The sequence below is a fragment of the Oncorhynchus mykiss genome, chromosome 12 (genome assembly GCF_013265735.2).
Source record: "Oncorhynchus mykiss isolate Arlee chromosome 12, USDA_OmykA_1.1, whole genome shotgun sequence".
Lineage (NCBI taxonomy): Eukaryota > Metazoa > Chordata > Actinopteri > Salmoniformes > Salmonidae > Oncorhynchus > Oncorhynchus mykiss.
Genome location: NC_048576.1, coordinates 32,921,799 through 32,942,062, shown reverse-complemented (window position 1 = coordinate 32,942,062; position 20,264 = coordinate 32,921,799). Strand labels below are relative to the sequence as shown.

Sequence of the window (20,264 nt, the reverse complement as noted above, 5' to 3'; positions counted from 1 at the left end):
CACACAGGGAAATGGTTCTAATCGTTTTTTCCAACATACATTTTTCCCATAGTGGATTTTAGAAACACTTAAATTAAGGGCTGTGTTTCGTGCAGGCTTACCCTGGCATGATGTTTGGATAACCGTGTAAATCTCTCTAGGACAAGGTGACTTTTATCAATATATTTGCCTGTATTTACCCCCCAATAATGAAATGCTAATTAGCTGCTAATATGGCTATTACAAAGAACTACAAATGTTATGATGATCTGGACAAGACTGCCGAATTGAGGCAAAGGTAAAAATCTCTGGATTAACTATCTAATGTTAGCTAAATGTAGTAATGCATAAATTGGCTAAATCTCTTTAAATTGACAATCCTGTGTACTGTCTTGTGCAAGTTTGAAATTAACACAATATCATTTAGCAATGGTGTCAGCCAGAGATGACTTGCAGGACCTTGCAGGGATTTGTAGTCTTGCATGATATCTACGTTGATGCTAATTAGCATTTTTGAATCTGAGAGTAAATGGAGCAGAAAATATTGACAAGATTTACATGGTTATCAAAATGTCATGCCAGTGTAAGCCTAAACAAAACACAGCCCTATGGGAAAAGTGAATGGTGGAAAAACAATTGGAACCATTTCCTTGTTTCGGTATTTTGACACCTCCACTGTGGGGCTTTATACTATATATGGTTTTCTTGTTTCTTTTCTTCCTTCTGGCAAGCAAGCAGTTAACTGAATACCAGGTGTGGAGATGGGGCCTTTTTAGGCCCTGTGCTGCAGACTGCAGTATGTCCTTGAGAGAGACAGACTGTGACCTTGTCAGGGGCTAGACTCTGGTTCTGCAGCCATGTGGGGGTATTGGCCAATCTGGGCCCCAATCTCCACATCTCTATCTTACTTGTAATGCAGCCAGTCGTTGCAGTACAGTATATAATGTTTCCGCCATAATTTCCTATGACCAAAAACGGTTTCTCTACAGAAAACTGAACTTTATTTTAATTAAGATTTCTACTTCAATGAGTCGGCAGCTTTCAATGTTATTCTTACCCTGGACCAGGCCCTCATCCCCGGGACTCGAAAGAGGAAGCGGTGGCAAAAGAGGGGGAAGCGAGGTGGCATCATGATTAGACTATGTTGCCGAGCATCTAGACCGCCATTGCCCTCTGTTTTGTTGACTAACGTACAACCACTAAAGAACACTAAAGAACTGAACTATCTCCATTTGAGACTGTCCTATCAACGGCACCTGAAGAACTGTAATATCTTGTGTTTCTCAGCGTTGTGTCTGAACAAGGGCATAGATAACATACACCTCGCTGGCTTTTCCATGCATCGTCAAGATCGAACATCAGCTTCGAGTAAGCTGAGAGGGGGAGGGGTGTGTCTCTTTCTTAACAACAGCTGGTGCGTGATCTCTAATGTTAAGAAAACATGTGTGTTAGAAAACATAATGATAAGCTGCAGGCTATACTTTTTTACCAAGCAAGTTTATATCTATATTTTTTGTAGTTGTCTATTTACCACCACATACCGACACACTAAACCGTACTCAACAGACACACTAAACCGTACTCAACAGACACACTGAACCGTACTCAACAGACACAATGAACCGTACTCAACAGACACACTAAACCGTACTCAACAGACACACTAAACCGTACCGCCACACATTGACCACACGTACATATCCCAACCAAAAGCTATGGTGTGCAGGTAACATCTGCACTGAGCCAATGGCTAGAGCTGCCACTTTCAAGGAGCAGGACACTTATCCTGACGCTTGTAAAAAATCCCGCTACGACCTCTGAGCCATCAAACAAGCAAAACATCAATAGAGAACTAAGATCAAATCCTACTACACGACATAGGGCCATGCATTATCATGCCTAAACATGAGGTGATGGCGGTGGATGAATGGCACTACAATGGGCCTCAGGATCTCGTCACAGTATCTCTGTGCGTTCAAATTGCCATCGATAAAATGCAATTGTATCTGTAGCTTATGCCTGCCAATACCATAACCCCACCGCCACCATGGGGCACTCTGTTCACAATGTTGACATCAGCAAACCGCTCACACACAACGCCATATAAACTGTCTGCCAGCTGCCTGGTACAGTTGAAACCGGGATTAATCTGTGAAGGGCACACTTCTCTAGCGTGCCAGTGGCCATCAAAAGTTAACATTATCCCACTGAAGTCGGTTACGACTCCGAACTGCAGTCAGGTCAGAACGATGAAATGAGCTTCATTGAGACGGTTTCTGACAGTTTGTGCAGAAATGATTTTGTTTTGCATACCCACAGTTTCATCAGCTGTCTGCGTGGCTGGTCTCAAACGATTCCGCAGGTGAAGAAGCCAGATGTGAAGGTCCTGGACTGGCGTGGTTACACATGGTCTGCGGTTGTGAGGCCGATTGGACGTAATGCATGAGAGCATCAGCAGTTCCGGACGACTGTGTGATCTCGCTCAGTTAACATTCACAAGGCCGCAGGGCCAGACGGATTACTAGGACACGTACACGGAGCATGTGCTGACCAGCTGTATTCACTGACATGTTCAACCTCTCCCTGACCCAGTCTGTAATACCTACGTGTTTCAAGCAGACCACCATAGTCCCTGTGCCCAAGAACGCCAAAGTAACCTGTCTAAATTACTAACGCCCTGTAGCACTCACATCTGTAGCCATGAAATGCTTTCAAAGGCTGATCATGGCTGACAACACCATCATCCCAGACACCCTAGACACACTTCAATTCACATACTGCCTCAACAGATCCACAGATGATGCCATCTCTATTGCACTCCACACTGCCCTCTGCCCCCTGGACAAGACGAGCACATATGTGAAAATGCTGTGTACTCCCTGTTCACGCACGTCTGCATGGCCACGCATGACTCCAACACTATCATTGATCACTAATGACGATGAAACCGCCTATAGAGAGGTCAGTGACTTGACAGTCTGATGCCAGGACAATAACTTCTCCCCCAACGTTAGCAAGACAAAAGAGATGATCTTGGATTACAGAAAATGGAGGCCCCGAGTACGCCACCATCCACATCAACGGGGCTGTAGTGGATCTTCAAGTTCCTCGGTGTCCATATCACTAAGCTATTAACATGGTCCACACACACCCACACAGCCAGGTAGAAGGCACGACACTGCCTCTTTCCCCTCAGAAGGCAGACATTTTTGAATGACCTGATTTTGTCGGATGGCTACTATTCAATGTCTGTAGATGCATTGTCTTCTAGCCAAGATATGAAATGCAATCATAATTGACTGTAGCACATATAAAGCACACACAAGAGTTACTGGTGATTCCATGATGACTGGAAACACAACCGTGGGATGAACGAGTGACGAATTTCCGGGCAAAGGTGGGAAATTTAAAATGGATTCATTCTTCCCTCGCCCTGCAAGTGTCAACTCATCATACGTCATGATATGTCATCAAACGTTGAGGGGAGAGGAGGGAGTGTCTTTTATGTGTTTGGAATGCAGCCATTGTGTATTTATTTATTCCTCGCGTTTCTATATTTTTCTCTCTACATTATTTGGAAGGGCCTGTAAGCATTTCACTGTTAATCTACAGTTGTTGTTTACGAAGCATGTGACATAGCATTTGATTTGATGTTTTGATTACAGTACTGTATTTTGGAGAGGCGGGGTAGACGGTGTTTATGTCAGAATATGTGGAATACATTTTAGGTAGGCATACAAATTGACAGACATACTCACTCACTCACTCACTCACTCACTCACTCATTCTTTTCACCCATAGGCAATGTGTGTGTGTGTGTGTCAAGGAGCTACCTAGCAGACCTTGATTCTATACAAATGCTCAAGCTACATAATACAAACATTGTGCTTTTTGTACTGCCTTCTGCCCTTGTAGGTCACCTCACTGCCCTCTCCTTTCATGCCTCTAGCGCTGCCCTCCATAGGAGGAGGCCTTACGAAATCACACTGAGTGTGTGTGTGGGTGTCTTTGTGTACATGTGTGTGTGGGTGCGAACTATGGGACCTCAGTTCACCTGCTGACACATTATAGCTCTTAGCATAGAGCAGCCATGGGATAATAATATCCATATCTTCACTGTGGTACATATTATCTCCTCATTCACACAATGGAGCTGAGTCATCGGATTAGGCACAGACACAACTGGAATGGCATTAGTCCGTATCTGTAAGAGCATGTATTTTGCCTGTATGACCCCCTGGTGTTTTGTTGCTTTATCTTTATTTCAAGTAATGGTTGTGCAATGTCTTCCGCTCTTAATAGTATGCTAACAAAGCTATTATACTCTTGATTTGATTTAGTGTATTCTGTATGTTATTATGGTTCCACTAAGCACACCCATAAATGAAAGGCCATGCAGGTTGTGATTAAAGAAAGACATGTCAGAAAGTAGTTTATTACTCCACACCTTCATTCATTTCCTCCATCCTGTATTCCTTTCTTCCTTTCCCCTCTATTCTGCTTTTCTCCATTTCCTCTCCAGCTCCTCCGCTCCTTTCCTCTTGACGTGTTGTCATGTAGCGCCACCTGCAGGTCATCAGTAGGGTAACATGTCTGCTGCTGCTTGGTGGAGCTCCCTGCATGAGAAGAGAGTTTGACTGAAGCCGCTCCCTCTCTGCAGGGTTCTGTGGTGTTAGGAAATGAGCTCTGGAATAGAAAAACACTCATTCTTCTGGGACAGAGGGAAGAGGCAGTGTGATGCTTACATAAGAGAGAACTGAGCTCTCTCACATTCTGTCTCAGTCTCTCTGTTCAGCCAGGGAGTGCTAAATGATTTACATGTGTGCTTAAAATTCTGCTCACGGGAATTTCGACATTCTCTCTTGTGCCTGGCTTGATAGCACACAATCGGCCCTGTGAAAATACACTGTTGTGTATATGCTCATGACAGTGTACATTTAACTATATAGGCTAGCACACACTGGGAAAGTGGGATAATGAAAAGAATACAGATGCAAAGGAAAAAGGCATAGTTTGAAAACGTCAGAAGTATTCTGGGTACAGTAGTTGGTTGTTTTAGCCTTGTACTGTTGCTCACACTTTCTCTCCAGGGGTGAGCGAGAGAGACTTGAAGGAAATAAAAGCATTCTCTCTCCACCACCCAAACCCCCTAACGCTCCGACACTTTTAAGTTTGCACCCAGCGTGGCTTGTTTTTCTGCTTTAGTGCTTCTTCTGTGGCTTTTGGGTTGAAAATAAACCTAGTATTGTTTCTCATTTGCATCCAGCACACTTCTCCATAATTCATAAAACAACTGCATTGGAACGTATGTGTGTGTGTGTGTGTGTGTGTGTGTGTGTGTGTGTGTGTGTGTGTGCATGAATAACACTCTTCAATAATGAATTACTTTGTTAAATAAGAATGCTGTAAGCAGTTCCTCAAAGCTACAGAACATTGACAATGGGCATTTTGGAGGTTCTAGTGTGTAGTCCACTATCAAGGTATTCCCTCCTTGAAAGAGTTGTGTGTCTAGTTAGTAAACAGCAACCTACATGAAAGAGTGTCTTGTTCACAACGATCTCCATTTAACATTTGTCTTAGAAATCATTGCTACAGTATGTCTCATTGTTAAGATTTCTAAGTGAACGTATGACTTTGATGAGTTCGATGTTGTGACTAGCATGACCAGAGGTCTTGACCTCTTGGGTTCATGTTGGACTTCATGATTGCAAACGGCTGTTCCATCTGTGGTAATAACTTTGATGTAGCCTACAGTACTTCATTATCACATAGATATCCTTGAAACAACATCACTCTTGTAGTTATAAATGATATGATTAGCCTGAGCACCATTAGTCTGCAACATTTTGTCTTCGCATTGGTTATCAGTGTACATTCTTACTTGTGGATTAGTACTGATTAGATAATAGTGAGGTCACACACACACACACGCACAGACACACACACACAGACACACACACCACATTCTTTGCCACCATTCCCAAACCGCTTGTCACCTCCCCCTGCTAATCCATCCACCACAGTCCCAGCTTTATCTAATCAGCCAGTATGGTGGACAAGGTCTTGAGATGCAGGTTATCAGTGTTTTTACTGCTCATTAACGACAACAGCCTTTAATTACCAGAGGATTGTCTCTTTGGCTTAGTTTTAATGGCTGTGCAATTGATTTGAGCTGAGAAATATGTGTGGATTGGCCAGCAATAACAAGGCTGCACTGATAAGCCTGGGATCCCTGGCTCAGCCAGTGTTTATGTAAGACTCATCCTGGAGACAAGGAGGCTTCACAGCCATCTGACTTCTGGGGCTTCACAGCCATCTGACTTCTGGGGCTTCACAGCCATCTGACTTCTGGGGCTTCACAGCCATCTGATTTGTAACACAGCATGAGTCACAGTGAAGTGAGGGTATTAAAGGGGCCATTGAAACCCCACAGTACTTTTCTTCCTCCTTTACCTTTCTCTGATTAGGTACAAAGTCTCAGTGCCGTGGTGGTTCTTATGCTACTGAATGACTCCATTTAAAATGATTATGCCCCATTTCATTTCTGGAAAAAGAATGCCATGAGCAATAATAATAATGATGCCATAAACCCCTGAGCTGAGAAGCACATGTTCCTTAACAAACTGGTCCCGTGGAGACGGCCCTTTTATATATTGATCTGTGCTTTCACCAAAATTGCCACGCTGAGGGTTACACAAATAATTCCCCAGTGTTTCCCTGTGAGATAGGCAGATGGTCCTCCCATGTCTCCCCCTTTCACCGTGGCGCGACTGGGGGGGCGAGCTGCATGAGGGAGACAAATGATTCGGTATCAGCTGATATTTCCTCAATAGCCCAGCGGGGGAGCAGGAAGTGGTGTGGTGGCATTGGCATGCAGGGCGGTGCAGATCGGCGTGGCCCTGGAACAGCCGCCATGCTGTGGGGAAGATAGCTTTTCTCTGTGACAGTCCAACAGTGAGCAGCAGGTCTGCAAATGAAAAAGAGAGGTGGGGGAAATGTTGCCTTTGCAGACATCCAGCATGCAGGCCCCTGTTGCCTGGCTTTGCTGTGCACGGTGTGTGTCTGCTGCCGGGGAAAGAACATAAAAGCAGTGGATTACCAGAGAGAGCCAGACGGACACAGAAATATGGATCATTCTCATAGGAAAAAGAACAGCGTTGTTTTCTCTGCTATTGTAAGATCATCAGCCCTCCCCTACGGTGTGCAAGTGATTTATAAATATGCTTTCTTCCTCGAGATATGTGTTGTGTTATGGATGGTCGTGCAGGCAGATTGTTTGCTCTGTGTCTGGTGTCTGTCTGCTCCCTGTGGTTGGGATGTGCCTGATGTGAACTTTCATTGTTTAACTGTTGAGATCCTGATGACAATGCCAGTCTGTCCTTCTGTTTCTCCTCTGTAGAGGGTCGCTGTGCCTGCATTAGACTGACCTTGCCTTATCATTAGGGATAGGAAGGTGGTTGTGTATTCAGGCCAGCAGGCAGACAGTGTGGTGTGGCAGTCAGTCAGACCTTTCCCATGCCCTGCTCCACACACACACACACACACACACACACACACACACACACACACACACCTAGCCCCTGTTTAACAGGCGAGAGGCTTCAACACTAATACCTGTGAGGAGGAGAGGGCTTAGCCTTCAGCTCTCATCACCCCTGGCACTGCATCAGCCATGCAGCCAGACTTCAGGCCAGTCTACACCCAACCTCCTTACCCATGTCTGTATCACAGAGCCTCCTGGCCTACAAACCTTCATGTCCAATGAGAGAAGGTTACTGGGAGATTATCTAGAATGGGTACTGTATAAGTATTTTTTGCTGTCTTTGCTGCCTGTCTTACATCAGTAGCAGACAGTCTCTGCTTTGTCTTAGAGGAGCACTGTTTTCCCAGGGTTAGACTTGCTGTCTTAACATGTAACCTTCATTTCACTGGGCAAGTCAGTTAAGAACAAATTCATATTTACAATGACGGCCTACCCTGGCAAAACCCTCCCCTGACCCGGACGACGCTGGGCCAATTGTGTGCCGCCCTATTGGACTCCCAATCACAGCTGGTTGTGATACAGCCCAGGATCGAACCAGGGTCTGTAGTGACGCCTCTAGCGATGCAGTGCCTTAGACCGCTGCGCCACCCAGGAGCCTAACATAGGAGGCCAGGCTGCAGAAAAGGCACTTGCAGTAGGTGGAGCTCTTGTGTTGGGTTTTGATGTTGGGAGTGTGATCCACCTGCTAGTTGAGGGGAGGACAACTGCCTTTTAGTGTGTGTGTGTGTGTGTGTGTGTGTGTGTGTGTGTGTGTGTGTGTGTGTGTGTGTGTGCGCACGCGCTCGTGCGTGAGTTTATCTGTCTGTCAAAAGGTGAAAATGGCATTAATAATGTAAAAATGGCACATTATGTTAGCTTTACATGCTCTCCTGCACACACCAGCCCAGACATATAAATAACATTTTCAGTCTAATTAACAGCGCTTGATGGGTAATGAAACACGGTTAACTGCTAATGTTTACATTCAAGCTTATTAGAAAATGTAATGGATGTATTATGTACTCCAGCTGGTGTGTGTGTGTGTGTGTGTGTGTGTGTTTGTGTGTGTGTTTGTTTGTGTGTGTGTTTGTGTGTGTTTGTGTGTGTGTGTGTGTGTGTGTGTGTGCGCGCGTGTGTGCGCACGTGTGTTTTATTTACTGCCTGCAAACACATGCCACATTTCTCTCCCAGCTCCCTGACACCTTCATGCACAGGAACAAACAAAAATAAATGTCTCCTCACAATCTCTATTTGTCTGCCTGCATCCTCTCTCTCTATCCCTCTGCATGCCTCTCTCTCCCCTTTCCCTCCCTCCCCTGCGCCCTCCCTCTCTTCCTGCAATCTACCGCAGGCCCTCCATCTCTCCTGCCTGTCAGTGTGCTTTTTCATTTGGCTTGTTGCTACAGGGGGCTCGGTGCTGGCAGATTACAACTCGGCAGCCAGTCATTTTTTATTTATCTGAGCTCCCCTCCCCCCACTGCCTCCTCCTCCCCCCTCAACCTGCCAAGCTTGCTCCCTGGCTAGCATCAATCTAGACACATAGTAATTCCTCAGACCCCCCTCTTCCCCCTTTTCACCATCCGTATCTTCCTCTTTCGATCGGCAAGAAAATGTAGCTCACAAGCCCTGAGACAAAAAAGAAATATTGTGGCAGGGGAAGCGTTTAAGATAGAGGAGGCAGCGAGGGCTGTATTATTACTTAGGCCTCTGTCATCGATGATGACCCGGGAAAGTGGAGAATATCGATCGTGTGTCACTCAAGGCATTCAGCAGATTGCATTGACAAAGCTTGTCGGGGCCTTTAATAGCAAAGTTAGTAGCCTTGGCTGGGGGCCAGGAGAAAACGCTAACTGTTCCCCATTACATGGTGGCTTTTAACCATTCCCCTGGCTCACAGAATAGATGGATAACAGTAGGGAAGTAATTTTACTCTCATAATTGCCTTCCTGTGGTTGACATTTGTGGCCTTAAGAGCCTGTAAAAGAGCCTTTCAGAGGCGGAGAAGGAAGATGGCTGGCATTGTCTGGTTGTAATCACCAAGCATTACACTAACAAAAATGTGGTACACTAAACAAAACATGGCAGAGCGCAAAAACTACAGATGAAAAGGAGCGACATAAGTGTGATTTATGGTTTGAAGGAAGTCCATTACTTGGAATAGGAAGCCCAGACCAAAACAAAAACAGAGCGGGGGCACGCTTCACAAAGAGGGTCACGGAGTAATTATTTTGTTCTGCCAAGATCGCTAAACACTCTTGGGGAGAAGGAGGAAGGATAGAAAAAATTACAAGATTTCAATCTAGATTTAAGTCTCAACATAAATACGAGCGGTGCTGAGGACTTAAATAGTCCCTTTTCGTGCCTAATGATGTGGAACTGGGCTGAAATGTAACAGGTCCCCTGTGTGTGGTAATATGGCTTGGACACAGGTGGGGAAGCTATTTGTGCCAGCTGCCTTGCCACTGGTAGGTGCTGACAGGTCTCGGGTGGAAGGTAGCTATTTTTATCACCGTGTAAATCATAAAGACGGAACTGATTCTCTTCGGTGTTCGGCGGCGGAGTCCTCCGTTTCACAATACTGGGGGAACCTGGAATAAAGAAATCACTGTTTATTTTGGATGGTTGGAGATAGTTGTCACTGCTGGGGAGAAATAGAATGACAAAGTTCTCATCCTCTTTGAAAGGATCACTCATTGAACTGGTAGTCCGGTACATTGCCTAGTTGCTGAAACCAGGTAGCTATTCAAGTTAAACAAGCGTGGCATTTCCCCTCCATCGACTGTCTGTTTCTACTCCATTATGTCCACATTCCAGCTGCACTTTTATGGCCTGATGGGATCATAGGGGAATGAGAGCACTGTTAATGCTATTACATTGTAATAATAATGATCATATCCCTTAGTCATCTAGGCTAACTAGTATTATGCGTTTTGAACAGTGTATGTTATAGTGTACATGTCTGAGTTATTCCTGACGTGTAGCTACATTATATTCAGAAAAGGGTTAACCTCTTGTAAGATGTTTATTTATATATATTTGTACTCATATAGCCTAGCACTTGACCTTCTTGACTTGCCATAGCTCAGATGTCACAGGTCGCTCGCTGACGCTGGCTTGTGGAGCTTGCAGAATGTTCAGTATGGTGACTGGCTCAGCTGATTACAGCCAAGTATGTGAGGTAGCCAGCTCACTGGGGAGGTGTGAAACTTCTGGAACAACAATCTGGCCTGCTCAGACAAGCCTGCTCTTATTGGCTTATGACTCCTCCACTTATAGATTCATGAGGCCAGTTAACCTTGATGTTGTCTTTGATCCTGGATCATCATTTAGTTGTGTTGATTCTGGATCGCTGTGACTTGGGGAAATCCGCTGTGTACTCTGCTGCTGCGCTAACCTGATCTCACACGAGGTCAATACAAGTCAGTAAGTCATGCTAATAGGTCAGAGAGTTCTTGCTGGCTAGCATCCTGTTTGCAGCTCTAGTGTGCCTGTCACATTTGAACCAAGCTGATAAGAAAGTATAAACAGATGCTGTGTTGCTGAGTAGTCCTCCTCTAAAGTAGAATAAGCCAAGTCTACTCTTGGCTCTGCTCCTGTTAATACATTGGTGCCTTTGGGACCATCTTGTTTTATGGCCGTCTAATAGTAGACATGGATTTCAGGAAGGCGGCTAAATGAAGATGTTGATAACAGGGGATTAGTGATAGCAGCGACCTTGGACAGGCACCCTGTCGGCCAGCCAAAGGGGAACCTTATATTGTCTAAGCAGATTTTATAGTCTCTCTAATCCCCCAGCCTGCAGCTCAGGCGAGCCAAACACGGGTAAGGTGAGACGCTCTGCTTTTTAGTTCGTTTGAACCGCGGCCAACCAAAACAGGCCAGGGCTTCTGACCTGTACGCTGATAGGCCGGCGTCCTGTTTCATAGAGGTCACAGAGGTCACGTCCACCTGCTGATTGGAGATCAGATTATCTCAGCTCATCTCTGCTGTCATTAACAGCCCTCCTGGCTCGCTGTACCAGGGGTCACAGGTCAATGAGGGACAAGTGTCAGCCTGCCAGGACCTAATCACACCACTCTCACTGCTGTGCCCTGAAGCCAAAGGGTGTGACTGACTGGCAGCATTGGACACGCTGTTACTTACCCACAGCAACGTGTTGTGTATTTATAGACCTGTTATTGATTGCAGTGTGACTTTAGTTCATATCTGGTCTGTAGTACTAGTCATGTAGGCTACATGTACAGCACCAGTCAAACGTTTTGACTCACCTAAAGGTTTTTCTTCGTTTGTCTATTTTCTACATTGTATAATAACAGTGAAGACATCAAAACTGTGAAATAATAACATTTGGAATTATTTAGTAACCAAAAAAGTGTTAAACAAATCCAAATATATGTTTTATTTTAGATTATTCAAAGTAGTCACCTTTTGCCTTAATGAAAGCTTTGCACACTCTTGGCATTCTCTCAACCAGCTGGACATTTCCTGTTAATGGACACAAATTGCATGTTTATTGTGTGAACTTTCCTCTTAAAGGTTTGAATGGAATCGTTTTAAATGAATATCCCTTTATACCGTTTTACTTGTCTTATTTGCTGCATAACATCCAGGCTGGGAGCTAGCCATGCCTTAGGGTCCTATAATGGTACTGCGATCACCCATTTAGATCCTCTCTCCTTAATAGCAGGAGCCAGGCGACAGCACACTCACTCTGACATTTAGCTAAAAAATGATTTGTATATCTTCTTCCCCACCTCTGAAGGGCTCCGGTTGTGCATTTTCCATCTTCTTAACTGCAGCCACAGCTCCATGCAGTTCCGGCGCTCAGTGCTCTATTTCTGTAACATTAAAAAGTCCTCTTTCTCCAAACTGGAAGCGTTTGTTTATCATATTACCGCCACACATGAGCCGTGCACAAGGCTTGAACCGGTGTTAAGTGTCCGCGCTAAATTTCATTGCCTCCATCTACTGGAAGGCCTGCCAATATACTGGCAGTGAATTCCTAGGGGGAAATAAATGGCAATAAGAAAGAGAAATGATAGCCTCCTGCAAGCCGATAGGAGAGGAGAGGAGGCCTTTTTCTTTTTTTCCTCCTAGCAGCACTCTTCACTTAGGCTGGCCGGGCAGCTCTGAGACCTAGCTGTGACTTGGCACTGAGGCTGTGGCTTAGTGAGATGGCTAGCTGAAAGCTGATATTGAAGTAACGACCCGGTGGCATGGATGGGGGGGCTCGGGAATAATGTAATTAATTGCACACAAATTTCTTTGATGAATAGTTATGTGGTGATAAGCGCTCGGTTGAGCAGCTGAAGGTCTCGGCCTTCTCTCTCTGTGCAGCTGCTGTGCTCTGGGAAGGCTTCTCGAGTCTCTCTCAACTCGCTCTCTGTCTCTCTCTTTCCTCTCTCTTATGTCGTCCCACACTCCTCTCTCTACTTCTGTCTCGCCTCCCTCCCCCCTCTCATTCGCTCATTTTCTATCTCCTCTCTCTGTCCTTCCTCCCTTAGAGCCTAGGGGGATGCTACTGTAGCCATGGAGGGAAGGGGAGCTGGATATGTTTAATGTGGGAAGGGGGGGGGGGTGTATTTTACTGCCACATGGTGTCCTATAACAAGGTGTTCTGATATGGTCTGAGAGAGTTGAGGTCTCCTGCTGATCTTATTCTCCTCCTACCACCCCTCCCTCCTTCCATCCTTCCACCACCTTGCACCACTCAGTTCATTATTAAATCTGGGAATTGTCCCCATAACTCAATGCAGCAGGCTACAGCATTATATGGCCATTTGTACGAAGAGGGAAAAAGGTGATTGCGATGCAACTGCAGAGCGGATGGATGTTAAAAGCATATTGATTTGTATGTAATGTCGTCATAGATCCCAGATTTATGTCTGTATATAAATGCAGCCTCAAGCCTACCATACCTCCACCACCCCCCTACCCCACCCCCAGCTCTGTGGTTGAGTAAATGGCCCTTAGTATGACTGATGACATCAAGACAGCACTTTTAAGCAAGTTTTCCCACACCCCAACTCTTCCTCTATCTTCCTCTCAGAATGCTCATGCCTTCAGGGTGCTGTGGTTAGCCCCTCTAGTCCTCAGAGGCTCCATTGCTGTGAAGAATCACATTCCACCACAGAGAGACTGTGATCCTGCTCTGTGGCCTAAGCCCGTCCTCAGGGTGCATTAGGCCTCCTGCCACCACAAAAATCATGTCTGACAAGGTCGCCAGAGGTCGTGGCAACCACTTGAGCATGATAACGGCTGAGAGGTATAAGAGTGAAATGGAGCATTTCCATGGCGATCGCACAGCACCCTGCGGAAACGATAGACACGGAGGAAAACTACTGTTTCTGTTCTGCCGAGTCGCTAGCTATAATGACATCTAGGAAACATTGTCATAGCCAGTACAGAAGTATTGGCCAAAATATGGCAATAATCACAAATATGTCAATTGGACATTATGAGTGAAAATATATATGGTTGTGTTGTGTGTATATATGGTATGGTTGTGTTGTGTAACAGAGACACTGATGGATATATATAGAACAACAATAAAAGCCCTTAAATTGTTCCAGGTTTTATTACCGCCGAGTTCCGCAGCTGCTGTTGTGCATAACTCAGGGAAAACAGGAGCTGATAGCAATGGAATCCCACGGAGGCTAGCATAGAAAGCCGAGCCCAGCTTTCGCACTTTTTGGGAGGGAGGATGGAGGTTGATGGCTAGGGGGTGGGTTGTGTATTGCTCTGTTAAAAATGGCCTGTGTGGTTTAACACGTTAAGCAGGGCTCACTTTTTGTGTTTGATTACATTCAGTTGCTAGAGGAGCCCTTGGGAATAGGTCAGTAGGCTTGTAAAATTCCTCAGCAGCACTGGCAACGCACTTTTCGCTAAGTGGGCAGAGGAAATAATTGACTACACGTGTTAACAATAATCCTGTAAAAATCTTCAAAGGCTGTTTTCCTACCTCCCTTCTAATGTGCAAAAGGCCTCTTAAAGGGATTTCTACTTCCCCAGAGTCAGATGTGGATACCATTTTTATGTCTCTGCGTCCAGTATTAAGGAAGTTAGAGGTAGTTTCGTGAGCTAATGCTAACTAGCGTTAGCGCAATGACTGGAACGCATGTTCCAGGTTAACAATTGCTCTAGTGCTAGTTAGCAACTTCCTTCAAACTGCATGCAGAGACATAACAATGAGTTAATCTGACTCTGGGGAAGTAGATAATGGGCCTCGTTTCCAAAATCCCGAACTATTCCAAAGTATCCCTTTAAAGGGAGGTATTTCTTCCCCTGAAAATTCTTAAGTAGAAAAGCGCTGGTGTATTGTCCAGGTCAGGTTTGAATAGATGAATAGCACTTTCTCCACTCTGCTGCCATTACCAGAAATACAGAAATAAAAGCATTCAGTTTAAGTTAGCCTTTTATTGATTCAGGCTTCTTCTATAAGCAAGGTTATCTGCTTTGTAAGTGGCTCCCATCTCCTTTCGTGATGCAGTACTCTATAAGTGTTACCTTTTGGCGTTAGTATGGCTATTTAGTTCAGGGTGAGTACAAATACATTAAAACTACAGAATGGAGTTTTAATGTAGTTTAGAGTTTACTACCCTATGTAGTTTAGATTTGGGGGAATATGACTCATTTTATTACTGTATCACATGGGGAGATATATCAGCTTGATTAAAACGATGATAGTGTGGAGGTTTTATTTAGGCTGTTCTCTGCTGAAGAATCACACTGACTGCTGATTGAAAACAGTTGTTTTAATTCTATACTTCAATAAATTCAGGCAGAGGGGAAGGTGGGGGTTCCCCCCTAACACGGAACAGATTGAGGGAAGACAAGACCTCAATGTGTTGAAATCAATGGCAGATGCACATACTAGTAGTTTAAATGTTTCATTAGATGCTAATGTATTGCTGTGTTTTTATTTGTTGTGAAATTAGCCTCTGGAATATTAAAACCGTCTGTTTGCTAGTTATCTTTCTGTAGGGCACATTTTTACCCAATGTGGATAAGGTCATTAAACGAATACGTCTGTATGTTTCAGCTTGCCTCTTTATTCATGTGTTTATGTTGTTATTACATGAGCACAGAATCACAGAACAGGCATGTGCACGTAGTGTACACACACACGCTACACGTACATGCACACACACATGGACAAAGGGAAATACACACACACACACACACAAAACCTCCACACACCCTCTCTGACTACACCCATCATCTCTGCACTAGATATTGTGAAAAGCGGCCATGCCATGTGCACCAAGGGAGAAGAAACTGAAACAAGTAAAAAGGCAGTGAAGTGATGAAATGTGAAATGACATGCCAGAGTAATGAGAGGACCATGACCATGCTGATGAGCCACTGCTTGCTGCTACTGCTACTGGGATGACATGCCAACTGAAGGGACTGTTAGTCTCTACTCTACACACACAGAGAGACTGGTTCATCTCTCAGATTTATCTGTACTGGGAGGTCATTAAATCTCAGCTCAGCTTTTTGATGGGGCTGATTTATTGTGACCACGAGCATATCCTCCCTTGGTTTAGCACATCTATTAATCACGCTGTTAAGAGATGAGTACATTACGCCAGGAATCTGCCCCTCTGAAAGAACACGTCATTCTCTGAAGTAATTTAAGGAAGCTTTAAGAGAAATTAAAGGGAACAACAAACCAAGGGAGACATTTTGCAAATCACTGTGTAATAGCTAGGTTCCTGTCTGGCCATGTAATACCCCTGAAAGATGATCTGGGTTTACTGCGTTGGCTTTATTAGAGATGTTCTTCACTCTATTCTCTGAGGTAAATTTACTGAATAGTTCACGGACAGAGTAGATTTTCTACTGATCGATGGAGACCGGGGAGTGTACAGTACTAATGCAATCGGTTTGTTCCACATATAGACATCAGTCATTTTGATGATACTTGAACTGTTAGATTAATCTAAATCTATTTTACTCAAACAGACTGGGACACAATTACTGTCCAATGTGTCGGACTTCATTGTAAGAGATAAGGTAATGCAGACAAGCCCTTAAAGCTATTCAATCATTCCCTTTCATTCCATGTGCTGCAGATGGCTGTTCAATCAATTACACAAGTAAGACATGGGTGGGGGTGGAAGTACTTTTATTGGTCTGTGGTTAGAATATGTAGAAATAAAGGAAACAACATAAAGTGTCTTTGTAGGGCGTTGGACCACCACGAGCCAGAACAGCTTCAATGCACCTTGGCATAGATTCTACATGTGTCTGGAGCTCTATTGGAGGGATGCGACACCATTCATTCTTCCACAAGAAATTCCATAATTTGGTGTTTTGTTGATGCTACTGGAAAACTCCCATAAGTGTTCAACTGAGTTGACTGAGACGGCCTTGACATATGGTTCACATCGTTTTCAGGCTCATCAAACCATTCAGTGACCCCTCGTACCCTGTGAATGGGGGCATTGTCATGCTATCAATCAAATTTTTTTTTATTTTTTTTTTATATAGCCCTTCGTACATCAGCTGATATCTCAAAGTGCTGTACAGAAACCCAGCCTAAAACCCCAAACAGCAAGCAATGCAGGTGAAGAAGCACGGTGGCTAGGAAAAACTCCCTAGAAAGGCCAAAACCTAGGAAGAAACCTAGAGAGGAACCAGGCTATGTGGGGTGGCCAGTCCTCTTCTGGCTGTGCCGGGTGGAGATTATAACAAAACATGGTCAAGATGTTCAAATGTTCATAAATGACCAGCATGGTCAAATAATAATAAGGCAGAATAGTTGAAACTGGAGCAGCAGCACAGTCAGGTGGACTGGGGACAGCAAGGAGTCATCATGTCAGGTATTCCTGGGGCATGGTCCTAGGGCTCAGGTCCTCCGAGAGAGAGAAAGAAAGAGAGAATTAGAGAGAGCATATGTGGGATGGCCAGTCCTCTTCTGGCTGTGCCGGGTGGAGATTATAACAGAACATGGCCAAGATGTTCAAATGTTCATAAATGATCAGCATGGTCGAATAATAATAAGGCAGAACAGTTGAAACTGGAGCAGCAGCACAGCCAGGTGGACTGGGGACAGCAAGGAGTCATCATGTCAGGTAGTCCTGGGGCATGGTCCTAGGGCTCAGGTCCTCCGAGAGAGAGAAAGAGAGAAGGAGAGAATTAGAGAACGCACACTTAGATTCACACAGGACACCGAATAGGACAGGAGAAGTACTCCAGATATAACAAACTGACCCTAGCCCCCCGACACATAAACTACTGCAGCATAAATACTGGAGGCTGAGACAGGAGGGGGCTATGGGGGCATAGCCAGCATGATGGGATGTTAATTGGTTAATTAACTCAGGAACCAAACCTGTGTGGAAGCACATGCTTTCAATATACTTTCTATCCGTCATTGTTTCCATTATTTTGGCAGTTACCTGTACATTGGTGTGTGTGTGTGCACGCATGCGCGTGTGTCCCCATTTTGTGTGTGTGCGTAAGAGAGATGCACAGTGCTGCCAGCAGGGACCCTGCTTGCTTAATGAATATTATAGGTCAACATGTTTTGATGAACGACCTGTAGACTGGGGCATAAACGGTGCACAGTGCCGTCCCTCCCTTCTTCCCATGCCCTTTCTTCAGGGCTCTATTACTGTGTGTGCATGCCCGGGATATACTTCCCCCTCTGCTCTGCAAATGTTCAAACTCCCATCAGAGGAATTGGCCTTTTACAAAAAAAGGGTAAGGAAAAGGCTCAGTCTCTTTGTGGAGGAAAAGTGTGTTGGAGGTAATTAGTGCTATCACACATGCCAGAGCCTCTGTGTATGGAGCTCTCTCTCTCTCTCTCTGTGTGTGTGTGTGTGTGTGTGTGTGTGTGTGTGTGTGTGTGTGTGTGTTTATCTCCACGTGCTTGTGTTCCCTCCAGCCAGGCTGTCTTGTGTGGCCTAGTTCTCTTCCCCGCTCTCCTCCTCAGGCCCATCAGGCATCTCCCAGTTCTCCAGCTCTCTCTTATCACTCTCAGCACTCAGCCTGGCTCACAGCCTTTCGCCCACCACAGTATTCTCCCTCGGAAAGAATTCCTTTCATACTGCTAATGGTTACAGAAAAGGGAATGTTTTCATTTTAATTATACGTTTAATTCAAAGGCTCTTAAGGCGTCCCCCTCTACCCTGTGCCCTTTCAATAAATCCTGGTACCAGTTACGGACTTTGGGCTCCCGAGTGACGCAGTGGTCTAAGGCACCTCATTTCATTGCAAGAGGCGTCACTATAGTCCCTGGTTCGAATCCAGGCTGTATCACATCCGGCCATGATTGGGAGTCCCGTAGGGCAGTGCACAATTGTCCCAGCGTCGCCAGGGTAGGCCGTCATTGTAAATAAGAATTTGTTCTTAACTGACTTTCCTAGTTAAATAAAGGTTCAATTAAAAACAAATGCTACCTGTATAGTTCAGTCAGAAAGAGAGAGTGAGAGTACAGCCCCTCTTAGATAATACAATCCCTCTATGTGCTGTCTGTCGAGCCATACTCTGCTTTTTCTGTTAGGTGGCATTGCACCTATTTAATGCTCTGGTATGTGATTTGAAATGAAGGCTTGGCATGGCAGGCCGATCTCGTCTGCTGGGTCTGGAAGGAAGGAGTATTGTGAGGAAGCTTCAGAGGACATGAAATGCAGACTTGGACCACAACTGCCCCTCGGCCCCCATGAGCCCTACATTGTTCTCCTCAGGAGGACTTCTGGAAGGCTCAGATGTTCTTGGATCGCACATCCTCCTCCTCTTTGCTCACTTGCTTTTTATTTTCTGTCTCTCTATGAGTCTGAAACTGAGCTTCTGTAGTCTCCGCATGGGGCTGCCTGTCTGTTTGAAAGGAAGGGAAGACGGCTTTTGAAGATGTTTGAAGCTTTTGTTTCTGTTCTTCTCTTCTCAGAAAGGTTGATGGGGATTTCACATTGTGAGATCAGATGCTGGCTGTCTTGTCTGTCATTGGCAGGCTGGAGTGACAGCTGCTGGCTCAAGAGGCATATAAAAACATGACAGATTTACACATACAGAACAGTGCTCGCTGCCAGCTCACACATATTCATGACAAAATGTGCTTCTGTCTGTGGGAGAGGGATTTTCTTGTCAGTCTCCTCCGCCACTATAATCTACAGGCCAAATGATTGGCACCCTTGATAAAGATGAGCAAAAAATACTGTAGAAAATAAATAATTCAAATACTGAATGTAAAGCTTAGCACCAAAGCCCTGTCCCAACGTCTTCAGCATGTTAACGTGTGTCTGTGTGTGTTTGTTGTTTTTCAGATGAAGCCGGGACAGAACAACTGTAAGGACAGCGACAGTGAGAGCCTGAGTGGACGGTCCAAGCCTTCTGTGGGAAGCAGCTCCAGAGACAGGCTGAGTGACGTAAGTAACAGACAAACCAACAAACAAACAGCAAACAGGACATGACAGCACAAGCTGCATGTCTGCACACTACATTAGACTAGTGATTTATCATGACACCCTCCAGCAATCCCAGTAATGAATCTCTAAATCTTTACTACTTAATGACCCAACTGCAGCTCCAGAATATCCTTCTGAGAGAAGTTCTAGCAGATTAGACTGGTTTTCTAACTGTTCTAACTGCACAACCTTTATTATTAGATACATACTATGTCCTATACTCACTTTAAACACAAATATACCGTAGCATCTGGTGTATCGATGCACGAAACAGAGACTTATACACAATCGGTGATCGTCGGGATGATTTATGTATCTTGTGAGGACTACATGAAGTTTGACAAGGTAAG

General features: G+C 44.9%; 1 protein-coding gene across 7 annotated transcripts in view; it reads left to right on the top strand.

The window, feature by feature from the left end:
• LOC110537471 (autism susceptibility gene 2 protein) overlaps positions 1-20,264 on the top strand; it is a 489,908-nt gene that overhangs the window by 204,582 nt on the left and 265,062 nt on the right. For all 7 annotated transcript variants that reach the window (XM_021623538.2, XM_021623539.2, XM_021623533.2 and 4 more), the window contains one exon: positions 19,774-19,875. In XM_021623538.2, the coding sequence (XP_021479213.1) occupies positions 19,774-19,875 (102 nt within the window). The remainder of the gene's footprint in view (positions 1-19,773; positions 19,876-20,264) is intronic.